Genomic DNA, 20,591 nt, shown 5'->3' with positions numbered 1-20,591 from the left:
GCATGCTTCAGTAACTCTACAACCTGACTGGCATCGGCTGCTATATAACGTTACCGCCTGTCCAAACCGGTACCAGGGAGAGGAACTTCCTTACAAGCAAACTAGAGCTGACATTGTCAGCACGGCTAAAGATTAACCATCAGTATAATCATTATTCTATAAATCAATAGTAAACACCAGCTAGATTACAAAGATGTATATTTTTATCACAGAAATCGGTTTCTTTCTTCTCCTGGACTGATCTTTCACTCTCAATTCAGGGGGGAAATCTGGACTCCGTGACGAGCGTTTCCCATTACTGCGACAGCAAATGACAGTTGGTGCTTTTAAAATTCTATGAAGATGAACTAAAGACAGATTCTACTGCAAGTCCTGGACCTCGAGTTACAGCGCTCCATAGAACGTTATCAGCACCAACTGCCATCTATCTCAGTAATAAGGAAATCTGTGTTCACTGAAGACAGATTATCTGTGAACTGAACATTTTGAGAATGAAAAGAAAAATATCAGAGTTCTCTAAAAAGATATAACAAGTCTAGTATTGATTTATGAAAGGGGGAAAAAAAGGACAGTTACAATTTAAATATGGTTGAAGGGGTTTAGCACTGATTGCTTATCCTTAGGATGGTCATCAATGTCTGATCGGTGGGGGTGCGACACCCAGCCCCAGAACCAGTCAGTTAAAGGGAATCTGTCACCCCCCCAAATCGTATATGAGCTGCAGCCACCGTCATCAGGGGCTTATCTACAGCATTCTGTAATGCTGTAGATAAGCCCCCAATGTAACCTGAAAGATGAGAAACAAAGGTTATATTATACTCACCCAGGTGCGGTCCCGCTGTGGTCTGGTCCGATGGGCGTCGCGGTCCAGTCCAGTGCCTCCCATCTTCATACAATGACGTCCTCTTTTTTTCTTCTTGCTGCGGCTCCGGCGCAGGCGTACTTTGTGTGCCCTGTTGAGGGCAAAGTACTGCAGTGCGCAGGCGCTGGGCCTCTGACCTTTCCCGCCACCTGCGCACTGCAGTACTTTGCTCTGCCCTGCGCCGGAGCAAGAAGAAAAAAAAGAGGACGTCATCGTATGAAGATGGGAGGCGCTGGACCGGACCGCGACGCCCATCGGACCGGGACCTCACCGGGACTGCCCCTGGGCGAGTATAATATAACCTGTTTTTCTTAAGGTACCGTTACACTAAACGACTTACCAACGATCACGACCAGCGATGCAATCGTTGGTAAGTCGTTGTGTGGTCGCTGGGGAGCTGTCACACAGACAGCTCTCTCCAGCGACCAACGATCAGGGGAACGACTTCGGCATCATTGAAACAGTCTTCAACGATGCCGAAGTCCCCCTGCAGCACCCGGGTAACCAGGGTAAACATCGGGTTACTAAGTGCAGGGCCGCACATAGTAACCCGATATTTACCCTGGTTACCATTGTAAAAGTAAAAAAACACTACATACTCACCTTCTGATGTCTGTTACGTCCCCCGGTGTCCACAGGGTTACGCGCTGCTGTTGAGAGCTTCCTGCACTGACTGAATGTGTCAGCGCCGGCAGCAGCGGTGACGTCACCGCTGAGCTCTGCTTTACGGCCGGCCGGCGCTGACATATTCAGTGCAGGGAAGGCGGGGGACGTGACAGACATCAGAAGGTGAGTATGTAGTGTTTTTTTTTACTTTTACAATGGTAACCAGGGTAAATATCGGGTTACTAAGCGCGGCCCTGCGCTTAGTAACCCGATATTTACCCTGGTTACAAGTGAACACATCGCTGGATCGGTGTCACACACACCAATCCAGCGACGAAATAAGGTGCTGGCCTTCTAGCTCCGACCAATGATATCACAGCAGGATCCTGATCGCTGCTGCGTGTCAAACACAACGATATCGCTATCCAGGACGCTGCAACGTCACGGATCGTCGTCGTTCTCGCTGCAAAGTCGCTTAGTGTGAAGGTACCTTTACCTTTCAGGGTACATCGGGGGCTTATCACCCGGCCGTGGCCACTATACAGCCGATGGAACTGTGCAGCTTTGTAACCAAGCAGTTCCGTCTGACACTGAGAACAGCTGATTAGCGGTGGTGCCGGGTGTCGCACCCCCACCGTTCACACATTGATAACCTATCTTAAGGATAGGCCATCAATGTTAACGTCCCGGACAACCCCTTTAATAATTGTGTCATCCCCCATACACTACTTTGTGTCATTTACAGTACTGGTGCCCTTGTATTTGACAGTGGAGCAATTGGGTCTTTTCAGGTACCAAGCTCTAGGTGTTATTGCCACCTCTGCACCGCCAATACGTAGACACGCCTGACAGGCAAAAAATCTACTGGCAACAATGACTGCTGCTATCATTTATTTCATATTCTACAAAACAGCAGATTTATCAAAACTACCTCAAAGGAAATTTGTTGTTGCCGCAGCAGCCAATCACAGCGCAGCTTTTATTTTATCAGAGCTGTTCAAAAAACAAAAGTGGAGTTCTAATTAGTTGCTATAAGCAACAGACAGTTTTGATAAATGAGGCTCACGGTGTTCCAGGAAACCAGGCTGAAGTGACACGGTGTGACCACTCACGGTGGAAATATGACGCCGGCATGAAGCAGTATCAGTCCGCTGTAAGTCGGAAATGGTGAGGAGGTGAACCTAGTTTTACTTTCTTCTAACCTGAACACCCGGGAAGGTGAAGACAGCTGAATGGTGACAGTGTCGTCGCGGTCTGGAAAGCCCCCCTTTCTTGGTAATGAAGACTGTGCAGACAAACTGACACGTTTCTCTGAAAACAGAAACCACTACAGGGTTTCACAATTCGGTTTCAGGATGAGAAAGTGCAGAATCGGTTCTACCAGCAACATCCCACAGATCATGGTGGCCGGGGGAGAAGTCTTCATATTCCCCTCACCCAGCTCAGCTCGCATTTATTTTATGAGGACATAAATACTATTTATTCTGTTCCGTCCCAAATGGCCAGCAAAAAAGACCACAAAACGTCTCTCCAGATCAGCGCAGTAAGGCTGCCATTGTCTGAGAAGAGGATCTGCCCCCAGACTGTTCCTCATGGGAAAGAGAGGAATAGAGGTAGATGGAATAGGTTTTTATCTGTCTTTGGGCTGGTATGTCAAAATTAGTTTTGAAGTTTATTTTTGTAGCTTCTCTTTCGTTTTTCTTTTCTTTTGTTTCGAGTATAACGTCCCAGCATAACTTACAGGAGAACACACATCTGTGAGATATATATATATATATATATATATATATATATATATACAGAATATGCCATAAATGTATGACAAATGCACGTCCTAAATTCCGAGAGCCTCTCCAACCTCTATGTCTTGGGTCACACGAAAAAAAATCGGTCCGATTATTCTAATCATGCTATGAGCCTGAATTTGAACAGAGCATGATCCAAATTTTTGAATATGGAGAAAGAAAAAAATTGTTCATCTTCTCCATTCAGTCAGTCTGTCTGTGAAAATTGGACCGTATTCGGATGTCATCCCCGGAACCACAGACATGAATAGCGGAGTGCGATCCGATAATCGCTTGGTCCAAGGAAACAAAATCGGACATGTGCACGGCCCCATAGAATAACAAGATCAGTGCCATCCATCAAAACGACAGCGTGCACTCATCCGATTTTCACGGTCTTCTGTATGACCTCTAATATAGAGAGGTGGCCTTCCCTGAGCCGCTCTCTCCCTTAACTTTTATAGGAGTTCAGAAAACAGCTGATCAAGTACAGGGGTCCATAAACGGGACCCTTCTCATTCAGAGATTTATGGTATATTTAACAATATGAAATGAGGTGAGAAAGTCATACCAAGCTCTTTGTATACTGTTGGCAAAAGATGCCCATAGAAAGCTCACTCCATGGTCCCCAACAAAGGTGGAACAGCAAAGTATAACTAGTTACATACTTTTGGAAGTTAAAAAAAACTCAGTATCTTAGATATTGGCATGGTAAAACTAGTAGGCACAAAATTCAGGATGATGCACAGCATATGGTGTATGAGTGGGCCGGGTGTCATAAAAGCAGACAAGATGTCTAAAATCTGTCACTAGTACAACAAGCACTTACTTCATATCCCAACCGTGCTGCTCTTTGCAGGAGAGTCTCGCCAGCATTCTTGTTCACAATGAGACGGCGGGCTTCAGGTGGCATTGGGCGGCTGGGTGTACTGTCTTGAATATGGCTGAGCAGCGGTGACATCTGGGATGGCGTGTGCAATAGAGACATCTGATCTGGCACCTTCATTGGGGAGTTGTCTGGTGAAAACTCAATCTGCTTCCTGAACCCCTTTAGGCTGACCTATAAAAGCCGGAATAAAGTTTAGGGACATTAGAAGGTGAACCTGAAAACCTTGGGTCACATCCATCTTGGTGACACAGGCTGGAATTATCTACTCATAGCGATAGAGGCGCAGAGGCCGCGACATTTATGGCCGAGCAGTTGTCTGAAGTCAGAGGCCATACTTTAAGAAAAGGGAGATGGGCTCTGTATATCACTCATGGTAAATGACGTCTTCATTGCAATAATTACATTAGTTGATCAGATTATCTGCAGAAACTTTTTTTTTTTTTGCACAAAATTCGCCCTCTCTGTAAAGAAACGCTCCACAATGTGAGGTCAACATGTATAATAAAGTACAAAGGGACATAACAAGTGGGAAAAAGAGAATGAATGCACAAGCCCAGTAGACATTACATGATGTAACACAATGAATGACTTCAAGATGTCTATGGAGAAGCAGGAAATATTAGAAATCTATAAGCGGATGACCTTTCAGCTGCACTGCAATGTAGTTAGCACGGAACCAGCTATTAATCCTTTCACTTGTGAAATGCTGCCTGTCGCAAAAAAATAATATGCTGCGGACCTCTCAGGCGTAATTATCCCGGAACACCATTTCAGGCAATTAAAGACGGAAGAAAATACAAATATTGTGCAGATTACCTAGCTAGCAGGCACGTCACTGGTCTCTGCATGTATAGGACCGCAGGCTTTTATGGGAAGTAGTGTACGTGTACTCATAACTAAGACTTTACAGGTAATTATAACGTTATTCACAGAATATCTGATATGTGATGATAATGTTTAGGCCGGGGTCACACTTGCAAGTGCAATGGGAGAAACTTGCACGAGTCTCTGGGATCAATACACGGCACTGCTGCCGGCACTCGGGACCGGAGCGTTCAGCTACATAGAAATAAATGCACCCGCATGCTCTGGTCCCGAGTGCCGGCGGCAGTGCCGGGTATTGATCAGAGAGACTCATGCGAGTTTCTCGCATTGCACTCACAAGTGTGACCACGGCTTTATTCCCAGAATCCGTGTACTGGACAGTATAGCTACAAGAATAATGTGATTACATAAATGTGAACACTCTCTTATAATTGGGGATGTTGTTTTGTTCAGAATTAGCCAATCGCATGTGAAATAGTAGTTTAGCTGTTCTAGTAGACTTTTCCTGATATTTTCATGGTGGCATTTTACAGCAAAAGTCTTGGTTCGTAAACTGCTTACAACACAGCAAAGGGATAGCATTTTTGAAAGTTAGCAGTCAGAAGGAAGTAAAAAAAATTCCAAGGCATTAGATATACCATAGAGCACCGTGAAGATAGTCACCAAAAAGTGGGTTAAATTTGACACAACAGTGATATTACCTAGAAGTGGACGTCCCTCAAAAATTGCTGAAAAGTTAAGAAGAACATTGGTCCGGAGACTACCTCGAGGCCTACAGCAACATTAAAAGAGCTGCAGGAATTTCTGGCAAGTACTGGTTGTGCATTGCATGTGACAACAGTATCCTGTATTCTTTACATATTTGGCCTGTGGGATAGGATGGCAAGACGGAACCTTTTCTTACAAAGAAAAATATCCAAGTCTAGCCATGTGTTGCCAAAACCTACATCAAGTCTGCCAAAAGCATGGGGAAAAACATGTTATGGTCTGATGACACCAAAGTTGAACTTTTAGGTCAGAATTACAAAACGCAGGTCTTCTGCAGCTTCTCGCCATCCTTTCCTCTTGACTGACAAGTCTCTCCTTATACAGACATGGGGAGAAATCTATCTATCTAGAGGAGCGGAACGGGGATAGACTATTGGGGACACACCTCTGACTAGTTAGTCACCTCACCTCCAGAACCAGTCTCTGATTTAGGCTTCATTCAGACGTCCATGTACATGTTCTACCCTTGTTTCTCCCCCATTATAATCTATGCAGCTGTTCACACTGTGTATTTTTACAGAAAAGTTAAAAAACTACAGATGTGTGACCATTTTAGATCCAAATCACGGATCAAAATTACGGATTCAAGTCCATGGATCCGTAAACATTACAGACAGCACGTGGATGACATCTGTATGCTGGCCGTGATCATCATTATAATGTATAGAAGTAGCTCTGTAATGTATCTATTTTTTTCGTATAAGAAAATTCACTGATAAAAGACTAATGGTAAATAATTACACAGATCAAACGATGATGAAAATCAGATCAAAAGCATCTGATGAAACGCAGACCATTTTTTCTTTTTTACTTCTTGCGTAGCAGAAAAATAACTGACGTCTGAACGAGGCCTTAGGCTATGTACCCACGTTGCAACTCCCTGCCGCGAGTAAAACGCATGCGGAATTCGCGTGCGTTTTCCCGCAAAACACAAGCGTTTTTAGCTTGCAGAATGCAAGTCATTGACAGGTTGGTCACACTTGTCAAGCATAGTGCTTGACAAGTGTGACCAACTTTTTACTATTGATGCTGCCTATGCATAAAAAACATAAAAAACGCAACGTGGGCACACAGTCTAAGGTTGCATGAATTAGCTCAGGGGTTTCTTTAGAACCTGTTTCACACCACTTTTTTGTAACTTTTGAAAGCTACAAGATTTTATATTGTAAACAAACAAAATACTGATCTTTGATCTGTGCAAAACTAAGAAAAATGAATGCATTTTAAAGTAAGGATATCCATTTCTCAACATATACTTATTCTGTTTTTTTAAGAAACAGGAAAGAGTGTCAGATGATTATGTGACTTATTTTATCGAAAAAAATAACTTGAAAAAACAGATGCAAACATGACAGTCCATTTATGTTCTAAAAATGGATCCATTTTTTTAAGGGATGAAAAGCGCAGCAGACTCCGCTTTTAGCATTTTGGGGAAAAAAAACAGATCGAAATGACTATGTGCACAAACGTGTGTCAAAGAGATATCATTTTGTACTGTAAGATGGATAAGTCAAGTGCACCCCAAAAACATGGCGAGGAACAGGCCTAAGCATCATCCTGCTAATGATCATGTTCTTGTAAGTCAACACTTGCCCTTGAAGATGCAATGGCAGAGACCCATACGCCTCGGAATCTGTCTATATACATCATGCAAGCACTGATAAAAACATACAACCAAGGAGACACACAGGCCGTGTACCTTTTCGTCTGCGCTTCCATTATCCATGCTGTCATCCCTGGCTAGCAGGCTTCTCCTCTTTCTCCCCAGTGGAGTCATGTGCTTTGTCTTGAACTGCCGTTTTCCAGAGGGTTTCTCGTAGTCTGTGCAATCCTCAGGCAATGACGTGACTTGGAGACTCCCCTCTTCATCTGTACATTGCACGTACGCCTTGCGGCCCTCTCTAATCTTCTGCTGCTTGGCTGCTAACCTGGCGGCTGGGGTAGGGTTTGTCTGACTCTGCCGCTTGCTGCTTGGGCAGCCGAGTGGAAAGCCTTTCGTATGCGCAGACACGGGGATGTCTGAAGACAGGAGAAGAGAAGATGCTAAGCACTGCACAGCTGGAGCACAGAAAGGAATATGGATTCTTACCCAATAAGCCATCTTAACCCTGCAATTCCCACCGCATTAATAATTAAAAAGCAATTATCTCCCTTCTAAGGCATAAATAAATATATAACAGATTAGTCTGCGCTCCCAGCAGACAGCACGGTACCTCCATTAAGATCCTCCAGGTCACTGGTGCTTTTGATTTCAGCTTTAGCTTTGAATGGCTTTTCCTCCACACTTTTGTGCTTGTTTTCGGCCTCTACGACCTCCCGACTTTCAGGAGCCTCCTTTCTGCCCAGCTGGCCTAGTTCCCTTAGGTGCTGTAGGTGCCTTTGCTTTTTGGGGTGCAGTCCTGTGAGCTCGATGCACACTTTCAAGTTTGTGACCTCATTGCAGTGGGACTCATCAAAGGATTTCTTAGAAAGTTCCGGGGCATCCCTTTCTGACCAGTCATCTGATAAAATATCCAGAATTAGTATACCGCTAAAAATGCAAATATACAAGCACATATTTTGTGTCAATGCGTCATGCAAAATCTAAAAATTCTCTTTAAAATGCCTATCAATTTGTTGGTATCCATCAAAAATGTTAAGGAAGCAAGCAATTCTACTGAAGAGCTTATGCTCAAAATATAGTAAGAAAATGGGGAAGCGGTGTACCCTGTCCGTTATGACATTACTAGAGGTTGCATAATCTCGCCGTGCCTTCAACTTCTGCATTTTTACAACTGGAATAAACTTCTGTAATGACGCCAAAGACGTCTGCTTACCAGTCTTTCTCCTTTTCACCCTGGCATCTTCCGGTGCCGCTTCTTCGCAGGTTTGGTCATGGTCATTGAGAAAGGGCTCAAGGGGTTGTTTCCGTTTCAACCCCACACATTGTCCTTGCAGATTTCCATCTATTGTCAGCTCGGGTTTCTGATTTGCTGTATCACAGGAAATGAGTTTCTCTGGATGACTGCCTTCAATGTGGGCTGCCTTTACTATGTGATGAGAGGCATCAGGCGGATTTCCACTAGTCGACTTCAGATCACCTGGAAAGCACAGAAGCAAGGGTTAAAATATGCCCTTTAAATCAATGTAATATTCAGAACACAACCATACTTCACTCTTAAAAAAAGACGTTTCCTAAGTGTAAACAAGTCAGAGCGCCATATATTGTAGCAGGTTAGAATTAAAGTAGGGCTTGTTCATACGCTGCAGTATTTTTTTCCCGCGCATTTTGCATGCACAAAAAAAACAACTAATTTTTAAAGTTCCAGCACAATGAATGTAATTTCCAAAATGTCATCCACATGCTGCAGAGTCAATTCTTGCAGGGATTTTGCAGCATTTTTCATCCATTTAAAATATTGTCTAAAAAATATAATGAAAATGCATGAAAAAGCTGAGTAATGTAAGCAGCTTTTTCCTTCTGACACCTGTGCATAAAAATGCATGAAAAAAAATTAAAAATGTGTGAACTGTTATGATTTGTATTTCCTAAATTAGTAGTACACATGAAAATAAGCAACTTTGTAATATACATCATCAGAGAAATCGGCTTCCTTCTCCTCCGGGATTGATCTTTCTCTCGATTCATAGGTAAAATCCGTACAAGACAGATGACAGGTTCTCCCATTACTGAAATAGATGACAGTAGGTGCCTTTAGGAGTGTGAGGAGCTAGACACACAGAAACTTTGCTGCAAGTTCTCCATAGAACTTTATGAGCACCAACTGTTATCTCCCATCTCAGCTATGGGAAAATCTGTACTCACTACTTCATTTCTTTTTAAAAAGATAAGTGAACTACGACCTCACAAGACAGTGGGAGGGCGATTACGGAGTTAACTACGACCCACTTGAATATACTTTCTCCCCTTTGTGAACACACATACTGAGGACACAAACATTCGAAGTAGTGATGAGCGCATTTCTCCCACCACGTGTATGAATGATCTCGATATTACCATACTACTGGCAGAGTAAAGAACTAGCACAAACTTTCCACTTACAGCATTGCATCAAATACCAGAAATGTAGAACACGCTATTTCCGCCCGAAAAAAAAAAAAAATTCCACTTCAGAGCCCAAAAATTGTATTTCCCTATTATCCCCAACCTAATATTACCTGCAAAGTCTTAGCAATCCCCTGACCCTGTGATCGCACAGAATGTGCTTGGCAGGTCTATGACGGCAACTTGCTGAGCACGAAGTCGGTTTTGTAACAGATCTTCTTTGCACGGGTGAGATCACAATCTCCTCTGCAGGTCTAAGTCACTCTCTGGAGTCTCGGGACGTCAAATTTGCCTGTAGATCCATTATCTCCGAGTGCGGAGCGTCCACGTGACTCACACAGATGCGATGCTCGCACGCCAGTTGCTTAGATCATTCGATCATTTGATCCGAGAACAATCATATGACTCACGCTGCACATGCATCCCATAATCTCTCGCTCGCAGAGAGAAGCGGCTCCACAGATAAATCACCATAGCAACATTTACTAGTCTCCTGGGCAACCAGGACAGCTTCACCGCCACTTGTACCAGGGCCCCCGATTCCAAAACAGGATAAAAGAATGTGAAACCACTTAGGGACAATGACCCGGGATCAGCGTTCCCCTGTGTTCGGGCAGCTGGGGACTTGTGCCATTAGCACAGCAGGACAAAAACACAATATTAACTCAATGTAATTAGAATAATGCGCCGCAAGATCGACGGCAATGGGAGAGAACAGATTAGAAAAGACTGCAACATACGAGAGGCCCAAGAATTACTGCGGCATGGATTACAAAGAAGAACGCAGGTTTTACCGATTACCAGATCTCTATCTAAATTAAAGAGAAAAAAATAATAATACGCTACTAAGGAAATGACATCTTTTTATGAGTTTGTGATTTCCAGAGAATTTTTACAGCTTGTTTTTTTATTGTATTGTCTGGCTGGGGGACTGTCTGCTGTACCTGACAACTTCCTGACTACTCCGGAATTGGAGAGCAGACAGGCTGAGCTCCGCCTGCAGATTAGGAAGAGCTTAACCTATATATTCCTCCCTAGATTTGTACGAGCAGGAGCTTACAGGCTGGCAAACAAAATCGTTATTCCTATATGTATTTCCATTGCTCTCCTGTTCCTTTATACTGGGTCCCCAATGCTTTTGCTAACGTTCCAAAATTAACCGTCACGTCACAGCATTGGCATGGGCCTAGGTGCTACGTCGCTTTCATTTGGGAGAATATTGTAGTCTGGCCCAGGAAAGGGTTAAAAGCCGGTGAAAAGAAACTACTTGGAAACAGATGTTTCGCACCGCAGAGCTGTGAGGCTGTAATGGAACAGAAAATATTCTCGGCTCGCTGTAGCCACCAGCGCAGGTTGTGATGATAGCAGCACCGCGCGCTGACTTCTGAGCAGGGCACGCAGTGGGGATTTACAAAGCCCCGCGTTCCAGACTTGAGTGGCAATTAACACAGAATGAGTTCCAATACCCATTAACTAGGCATTGTACAGTAACCCTGACCCCTATTGTGTCACTAATGTGATGAGCAGCATTAAGAGACACAGCGGAGATGGTGCAGACGTTGTGGAGCAATAGGGATTACAATCAGTTTATTTCTATGCTTCCGACTCATTTTACTGGCTGCTACGCTTCCTTTCGGCATCTACAGAGCGGACAGTTAGGATCAGGCGCTCGGTGGCGGTCACGGCTCAGGATCAGTGGTGCTTGATGTGCAGTTGGCGGCACCTCCTGACCACATTTCATTCTCACCCACCGTGGTCATTGCGAGACCACACACTGGTAAAATCTCAGCTGTCAACCAGTTCTGGTAACAACATCTGGATCCCGTTCTAGAACTGTAGGATTTGTGCAGCCTTATAGGCCACTGATACAGTTTTTTTTTTCCCATTCCCCAAAAAGAAATGTTTTACAAGCAGGCCCAAGACTGAATGTAGTTATGGGCCAGGCCGTCATCATTTCAAGCTCGGCTTTGTACCATCACCATCCACATTATACTGCCATAAACACGGCAGATTTATCCATAAACCTACATCCAGCGTTTACAGTAAGCTCACAAACAGCAGGACAAAGCTAACCAGAGTGGATTATAGAAGGATTTGGTGAACACTACGAAGGTCTTAAAGAAAAACCACAAGACACTAACGTCTGGCTACTGGCACCATGCCCGCACTCTCGATATCACCTAATCCTTTTGCTCCAGTATCTTTATTGTACCGCTGCCTGAAAAATGTAGAGGCTAATGAAACACCCGCAGCACTTCAGGCCAGCGCCTAATATCTCAATGGCCTCGCACTACAGTTCTAGCAGAGACAATTTATTGACCACCACCACTCGGACTTCCTCACCTTCGCTTTGGCTGATGACCGAATCCCCCAAGACTGATGCTGCTGGTTTAACACTTTCTGCGGAAAGCTTCACATCGGACATACTGACTTTGCAAGTCTCCAAGTCTTTGGTGGGTGTGTGGTCGTCCCGTTTCTTCATTTCAAGTTCCGAGAAGCGCATCATAGCGCGCTAAAAAGAAAGGCGTAATGAACAAAACATGTAGAATACCAAAGAACCCAACGGGCACAGGGATATGTACAAATGAACATGTCGTCAGAAATAATTCAAGTTTTCATTTGTATACAATCTTTCATATCTTTACCCTTTACATTACTTTTCAAACATAATTACCAGTGGAGAGATTGTGGGCAAGCATTCTTTGGTGTGACTAACAACATTTAGAAGAAAGAGGTGGTGGGGGCCTGGATTACAAAAATATGGCTGCTTTTTTTCAGAAACAACACCACACAGATCTATGGGCTGTGTCAGGTATTGCAAATTATCGATTGAAGGCAATGGGCTCAAGCTGCAATAACACAGATAACCTGTGGGCAGGTGTGGCACTGTTTTTAGAAGACAGCCACTAAGTTTATTTAATGCTGTTCATTTCTTCTCCCCTCCGGTACATAATTAGCCAATTTTTACACTCAGAAATATGAGTGTAAATATGATGGAGACCACAAAAGTTTCAGTCAATTTATCCAGAAATGGACCTACTCAACGGCTGAATAGAACAGTTCCTAATAGATGAAACCTCAGGGAATGCTATTTACTTGTGATTATTCACATTTTCATACTATATTAAGTTTTGTATAAATGGCAGCAAAGCCTGCCATTGCATTTCTAGATGAGCTATTTGGGCCTATGGCACAAGTCTCCTTTAAGAAACGGACAGCAGTTCGGAATTTGTGATGTGACTCATGACATTGGAGAATTAATACTGCAGTCAGTTCCAATGCTCTGCCCGGTCATTCCGTGGAAATTATTCATGAAAAGCACACTTCTGCCCTTCTCACTTCATGCTGCCAGCCGCTCCGCAAAGAAGGAGGCGCTCAGCTTTAACTGTTCGCAGGCACGGTGGAGCGAGGAAGCAGGAACACAAGCCATCGGAGAAATGACTTGCCGGGAAAGCGGTTCCAACGATCGCAGATGTTCAATAGGAGCATGGGGATTTTGGGGGGGGTTTTAGAGTAAAGTTGAATATGTTTTATCACGATTGTAGGACAATGAAAATGTTCTGCTCATGCTCAGGCCGGATTCACACACCAATTTTTTGCAGTCCGAGTACAGATGGTGATGCATAGACCAGCCGCAGGTCTCCTGACCAGAATGCACCAGTCACAGATGCCGATGGGGCGGTTGTGTTAGGGTCAGGAGACCGGCCTCAGCCAGAGCTTGCATCACTGTCCGTGCTCAGACCGCAAAACACAGATGGGTAAACCGGGTCACAGATGTAGAAAAATGGCATGCTTACCTCCCCATAATGAAGGCAGTAACTAGCCCCAAGGTCAGGAGGCCCCGCGGGGCATGGATATATGTTTGCCACATTTTAGATGCTTTAAAACACACTTTTTCACATTCCCAACAATTTTGAGTTTGGAAAATTTTAAAGGCAAGAAATTGTCCTGAACAGTCTTACTCTACATATTCCTCTATACCAAAAGTTCTCCAGGATGCCATCGAGTAGGGCACAGCACCATTAATACAGCTGGCCTACAGCAGCAGCGTCACTTCCAATTGCCTCCCTGCATGTACGTCCATAAATGACCAGGACATTATGAACACCACAAGCCTTCATGACCCGCTGACCTCTTTTGTACAACTTTATAGAGCGGCTCTTTAAAATGCGGAAGCATGCCTAAACACACAAGCGACATCGATCGTACAAAAGAACTAGGAATTAAACAAATGCGTCTGTCGTTCTTCCTCCTAATAATGAGCAAACGCAGACTATTCGAAAGGTTAAGGAGGTGGAAGTCACAGCCAAAGGGAACATATTCAGATGCTTTGCTACATGCAAGGTAAACATCGAATTAGCAAACATACATTTACAGCGGGATGTCAGACACAAAAACCATGGCCTGTCACATACTCGGAAATGAAGAAAATAATGCAGTAGAGTCTAAGAATAAAAACTTTAAGGACTGACCTCACAGTAAGCAGCGGATGGACTTAAAATACTGTCCTCTTGTATGCCTTCCATCTGAGTAATTAAAATGGGCACTTATTATCTGGATAATCATCCAATACATTTTGACATGTACAATGTAACACTATTGGCTCATATTTTACCTTTTGGCAACAAGAACATAGCACAAGACTATACTTTATATACGGTGACCTTACTATTCAGTTCATTATAAACATATCAGTAAAATTATCTTTATGTTTCAGTATGCAGTTAGGAAATGTAATTTATTATTCACAGATAATAGTGCAGACAAGACATCACAAGGGTTGGGCTAGTGCATGCACCAAGCGGCTACGTGTTTTTCTACTTCATGAATGTCCATTGAAAAAAACACAGCTTAATATGCTATACAAAGAGGTAGAACAATTCGGAGACACTCACCTGTAACGCCCGCTGCTCGCGACTTAGTTGGCTTGAGTCGGCAAATAATTCAGTGGTCACGCACTTAAACCGGTCGCCAACATAGCCAGCAGAGTTTGCTATCCTTTTAGTTAATTTTGAAGATTTGGTTTTCACAAGTTCATCTGAATTGTCTCTCATGATGGCCTCAGCTCCTTCCGTGTCTGAATGGCCATTTGCCATAACAAAGGGCAGCGTTTTTTCAGGTATTTGGCCATAAAATCCAGCGGGAGCATCCTGATTTTGACTAGGAATCAAGAAATGAGCACCCAGCTCTGCGGCAGGAACATCCATAGTTTGGTTTCCAGATACGTTTTCTTCTCTGCTCTGAAAAATGGGCGAATGCTGAGAATGTTTCGGAATGTGGTAGGAATCATGAAAATCGGTCTTTCTTGGAGTCTCCTCTCTAGATAATAGAAAATCCCTGATCTGGGTTCCCTGTTCTGGTTTCTGAAGATCACTTATGACATGCTTTTCAGGTACAAAACCATTAATGGCAAAGTTTGATTCGCATTTTGGATCTCGTTCTCCATTGGAACATAGCCCCTCCATCTTAGATGGATGTTTGCTTGTGACTACAGTGGGCTGTTGAGACCTCAAGCTCTTCTCTAAAGCAGCTTCCAAATTGAATTTTGGTGTGGAATCAGATATATCCAACAGTCTCCTCCCAACAGGTTCCTCATACCTTGGTCTTTCATGTGATCTAGACCTTCTCTCGGACTTGTCATCTTTGCTTAATTCCAATGTGGTAGGTGGCAACAAAATAGGATGCACCATACCCAGTGTCTCTTGATAGGCCATGTAATCTCTGTTGGTTGGTAAACTGTAAGAAATCCCAGGCTTTGGTGCCATTGGACTTGGATAAAGGCTCGTATTCGGCAATAAAACTGGGTGAGGGTACACTGGAGCTTTGCCATGTAAATGTAAATGAGACAATGCAAGGCTTTCAGAGACTTGATAAGGGATAAAACTGCTTGGATAAGCCAACGGTGCAGAGCAGAAGGGTTCAGCCTGGGGCAAGAACATAGGTGCAGGGGGCAGCCCACTCTCACTCACTTTTATGGTTGGTTCCATTATGGAAGGCTTTGCTACCTTGCTGCTCTTGCTAAGTGAACTAGCAGGTGGATGTTGTGGTTGCACAGCAGACTTACTACTCTCTTCAGGACTTTTACTTTCTCCATTGGCATTTGGTGCAGGTGAAGCAGACGCTGGACGTCCAGCACTGGAGATGCACCCAGAACTGCTTGTGATTACTACTTCAGAGCTTCCCATGCGGGGACATGAAGAACTTCTCTGTTGTGGCATAACCCTCTCCAATGCTTTGTTTTTAAGTGGCATAATGATGCTATTCATGTCTTCAGTGCTGCTCATACCAGGTACCACCCATGATGAAGGAGCAGTGCTGATGATTTCAGGTCTGAAGAGAGCATTGACACCAGCAGAAGGAGATATGGCTTCTTTCTGAATGTCCCTGGTGCACATGCCTATGGCATTTCCAGAACGCCCTGAAAGCAACATAGCTGACATTTCAGCATCAATCAGCTTTGATGACAAATCGAGTGGTTTTTCAGTCCCTTCTTTGTGAGTCGTTTGCTTTTCTAGCAAGCTGGGAGACTTGTTGTCCTTTCTCTCCTTTGTATACCTTTTTGGGGGTGCTTGCATCTGTGTGTTTTCTCCATCAAGGATTTTGTTAGTTTTAGTGCTAGATGGCCTTAGAGGTGCGAGGTCACCGTTTATACTGGTGTGTGGTTTTGTGTGGGTGACAGATGTAGGTGGTGTTGAGATTTTAACGAACGACTGATAATCAGAGTAGCTGTCTCCAACTGGTTGAGTGGAGTGATGAAGCCTTGGAGATGGCCTCTGAGAAGGTGCCAACAACAGAGAGGCTTCGGGTGACATAGTACTAGCCATAGACTTTGCACAGGGAACCCTAGGCTGCTTATTTGCTTGCAGGTGAGAATATGCATGGGGATCAACAGTGGATCCTGGATTAATCCCCATTTTCCATGGTAAGTTCTTTTCTATGCAATGAACATTGGTGGGAATGGCAGGAGCTGCTGATGGTGCAGGGATCCTCATAGGTGGTGCCAGGGTTGATGGAATATGGGATGTTACATAAGGGGAAGGTGGTAGATATACAAAGCGTTCACCATTTGGGCAAATCGGTGAGTAGGTCAAATGCTGCGGCAAACTGTAAGCCGACTGCTGAGGTAAAAACGCCTTATACATGTTTAAAGAATACTTATTTGGTGAGTCAATGAATGGATACATTGCTGGAGATGCACTGTCCATATAGGAGTGCACCCACGGAATCCTTAAATAATTAGCACCATTAACGCCAAGTGGACTTTGTTTGTCATTCACTGTTCTATCCAAAACCAGTGCTTCACTTGTAGGGACAGGTGTCTTTTGCAGTCCAGGTGGGGTTTTAAACAAGGAGTTAAAACCATTGGGCTGTTTTCCAGTCATTTGGGCAGTCTCCATTGTTTCAGCAGCATTTGGCTTAAACTGGAGTTCAGGATTTCGGTCAGGTGCGTATCCAAGCCCTGGTATTGAATTGGATGGTTCTCTAACTTTTTCTGTGCCAAGGCCACATAGACTAGAGTAGACCATGCCTCCTGGGACTCTTAAACCTTCTTGTATTAGACCTGTACGGTCCATGCCGAGCGCGGCTAGGCTGTCCATTCGATGCACGGCTGCTGCATCCACCTGTCCAAAGCAGAAAATGTAAAGAATCATAAGGAGAACGAAACACGTATTGTAAAAGTACACTGCATACTGCAAAGAACGTCAAGGAGGAGGAACGAGGCGCTGGTTAGCACCTTACTAGATATTCATGGTTCTAAGTGGATTTGGGTGTGACCCTAAACACAGTTCACCCTTGTTTTCTATTCTTTTGACATGACTGACCTAGGTACATACAGAGAATGATGACCTCCAGCATTATCTGCCTAATTCTCTACCCTGACTCAATTAACTCTATGGTGGATAATGCCAGGTTCATACAAACACCACACCAACACCTAGGTAACTAGAGTGCACCATGAGGGGCAGCTGATAATTATACAGCTCCTGTCATCACTACATAGCACCAGAGTGCTCAGCACCATTTGTTTAGGGCGAGAACGCTCAGCACCGTGTGTATAGGACGAGAACGCTCAGCACCGTGTGTATAGGACGAGAACGCTCAGCACCGTATGTATAGGATGAGAACGCTCAGCACCGCTTGTACAGGATGAGAACGCTCAGCACCGCGTGTACAGGACGAGAACGCTCAGCACCGCGTGTACAGAACGAGAACGCTCAGCACCGCGTGTACAGAACGAGAACGCTCAGCACCGCGTGTACAGAACGAGAACGCTCAGCACCGCGTGTACAGGACAAGAACGCTCAGCACCGCGTGTACAGGACAAGAACGCTCAGCACCGCGTGTACAGGACGAGAACGCTCAGCACCGCGTGTACAGGACGAGAACGCTCAGCACTGTATGTATAGGATGAGAACGCTCAACACCGTATGTATAGGATGAGAACGCTCAACACCGTATGTATAGGACGAGAACGCTCAGCACCGCGTGTACAGGACGAGAACGCTCAGCACCGCGTGTACAGGAAGAGAACGCTCAGCACCGTGTGTACAGGAAGAGAACGCTCAGCACCGTATGTACAGGGCAAGAACGCTCAACACCGTATGTATAGGACGAGAATGCTCAACACCGTATGTATAGGACAAGAACACTCAGCACCCTATGTATAGGACGAGAACGCTCAACACTGTGTGTATAGGGCGAGAACGCTCAGCACCGTATGTATAGGATGAGAACGCTCAGCATCGTATGTATAGGATGAGAACGCTCAGCACCGTATGTATAGGATGAGAACGCTCAGCACCGTATGTATAGGATGAGAACGCTCAGCACCGTATGTATAGGATGAGAACGCTCAGCACCGTATGTATAGGATGAGAACGCTCAGCACCGTATGTATAGGATGAGAACGCTCAGCACCGTATGTATAGGATGAGAACGCTCAGCACCGTATGTATAGGATGAGAACGCTCAACACTGTGTATATAGGGTGAGAACGCTCAACACTGTATGTATAGGATGAGAACGCTCAGCATCGAATGTATAGGGCGAGAATGCTCAACACCGTATGTATAGGGCGAGAACGCTCAGCACCATATGTATAGGGTGAGAACACTCTGTCCTCAGTGCTATAACAGGTCATTAAACCAAACAATTACTTGTCAAATCTAAATAGAAAAATGTGCTTGCCCTTTAGGACTTTCCATGGAGATACAATGTGTCTATCTGTATATCCCTCCCTCACCATCTACCTTCCTATACAAACAAATAATAAATATTTGTCAGTGCGCAATAAAATACAAAGTGTGAACAGACGCATAATCCATTCTTAGGGCCCCTTCACACTGTGCAATCAAAGTCTGAACGAGCGTTCGATTTGTGACGTTTATCCGTCCTCGTTCCGAGGTTGCAAAGTGTGACATGGCGTTACGATTTGCGACGCAGCCCAGCATCGTACGATGTGAAAGATAGAGCAGAACTTTCTTTCGTCGTAAATGTCTCGCTGTGGCGGTCGAAATCGTAGTATGTGACGGCGGTCATACGAGCTCGTAATGCGACTACGTGGGTTGGGCTTCCGCATACCTGTCTCCTGATTGGGCGTGACGTTTTAGCACGCCCATGCTGGTAATACGTCACGCTCGGAGTCGGAGGACTATGGCGGTGTGAAGGGTAGCGTACGATTGCGACGCGTGACGTTCACATCGCAACTACGTCAGAAAAAGCGTTAACATCGTAGAGTGTGACCGCTGGCTACGAGCTCGTACTGCGATGTCGAATATGACGCAAATGCGTCGTAATCGTAGCAGAATCGACCAGTGTGAAGGGGCCGTTAGGAAACAATCTTACCAAGGTGTGACCGAGATGATCCTCTCTCAGCTCCAGTCTGGCTTTCTGAATGTCACCATCACTGATAAGAATTTTCCTAAAAGATTAAGAAAATGTGATCGATTATTACTATTATTATTATTATAATGGATCCGTTTGAGCACTTGTCTTTAAGCAATATTACAGAGGTTGTCTGATATAGAAACCTGTTTTTTAAAGGTGTGATTGTTCTTAAAACAAAAGAAAATGGTGGCATCCTGACCTTCAATCGCCCCCACAACCAAATGCAGGCCACTCTAGAAGCAATGCCTTCTCCGTTCGGAAGTCAATAGGACTGCTGATGCATGTGATTGGCTGCAGCGGTCAGTTGACAAGAACAGTCATATGACTTCTGAATGGAGAAGGCATTGCTTCTGAAGCCATGGCAGCTCTCTGGAGTGGCCTGTGCTGGGCAGTGGGATTGCTGGAAGGGGAGTACGCTGCTCTCTATCAGACATCGGCTTTAAATACATATTTTTTTTTATGATTGGAGAATAAAACTTTTGAGAATATTACAATATCTAACAATTTTTTTATTAATGTATCATCTGTTGTAATGATTCTATGGATCTATATATATATATATATATATATATATATATATATATATATATATATATAGATTATAGAGAGCGAGAGAGATGTGTATATATAGATAGATAGATAGATAGATAGATAGATAGATAGAGTAGCTAAAATAGCAGATTTGTAAACTCCTTGGTTCCTGACCTCAGGGGATATCATGATATAAAATATGGTAAAGCATTAGAAGTATTCTTTTATTCTATTCATATATTTGACATGAAAAGGTAAGGTCTGCTTTAATCCCATGCAGCAGATGATCTACACGGATCTCACCAGCCTCTCATTTTGCAGTTTAGCGTTCTCATCACGATCTTTGTAAATTAGGTCGTTCCGCGTGTTGCCTGCAGGTGTCGCTATTGCCGC

General features: G+C 44.2%; 1 protein-coding gene across 3 annotated transcripts in view; it reads right to left on the bottom strand.

Annotated features, from left to right (window-relative positions):
- The window catches only part of BCOR (BCL6 corepressor), a 179,043-nt gene that overhangs the window by 10,375 nt on the left and 148,077 nt on the right, over positions 1–20,591 (bottom strand). For 2 of the 3 annotated variants that reach the window (XM_077294763.1, XM_077294762.1), the window contains exons 3-10: positions 19,626–19,701; positions 14,675–17,401; positions 14,252–14,305; positions 12,123–12,291; positions 8,551–8,814; positions 7,948–8,235; positions 7,434–7,753; positions 4,082–4,312 (exon numbers count right to left, since the gene is read on the bottom strand). In XM_077294763.1, the coding sequence (XP_077150878.1) occupies positions 4,082–4,312; positions 7,434–7,753; positions 7,948–8,235; positions 8,551–8,814; positions 12,123–12,291; positions 14,252–14,305; positions 14,675–17,401; positions 19,626–19,701 (4,129 nt within the window). The remainder of the gene's footprint in view (positions 1–4,081; positions 4,313–7,433; positions 7,754–7,947; positions 8,236–8,550; positions 8,815–12,122; positions 12,292–14,251; positions 14,306–14,674; positions 17,402–19,625; positions 19,702–20,591) is intronic. The other variant, XM_077294764.1, reaches the window with a different exon arrangement.

This window comes from Ranitomeya variabilis, chromosome 3 (genome assembly GCF_051348905.1).
Source record: "Ranitomeya variabilis isolate aRanVar5 chromosome 3, aRanVar5.hap1, whole genome shotgun sequence".
Classification (NCBI taxonomy): domain Eukaryota; kingdom Metazoa; phylum Chordata; class Amphibia; order Anura; family Dendrobatidae; genus Ranitomeya; species Ranitomeya variabilis.
This window is presented reverse-complemented; position numbering and strand designations above follow the sequence as displayed.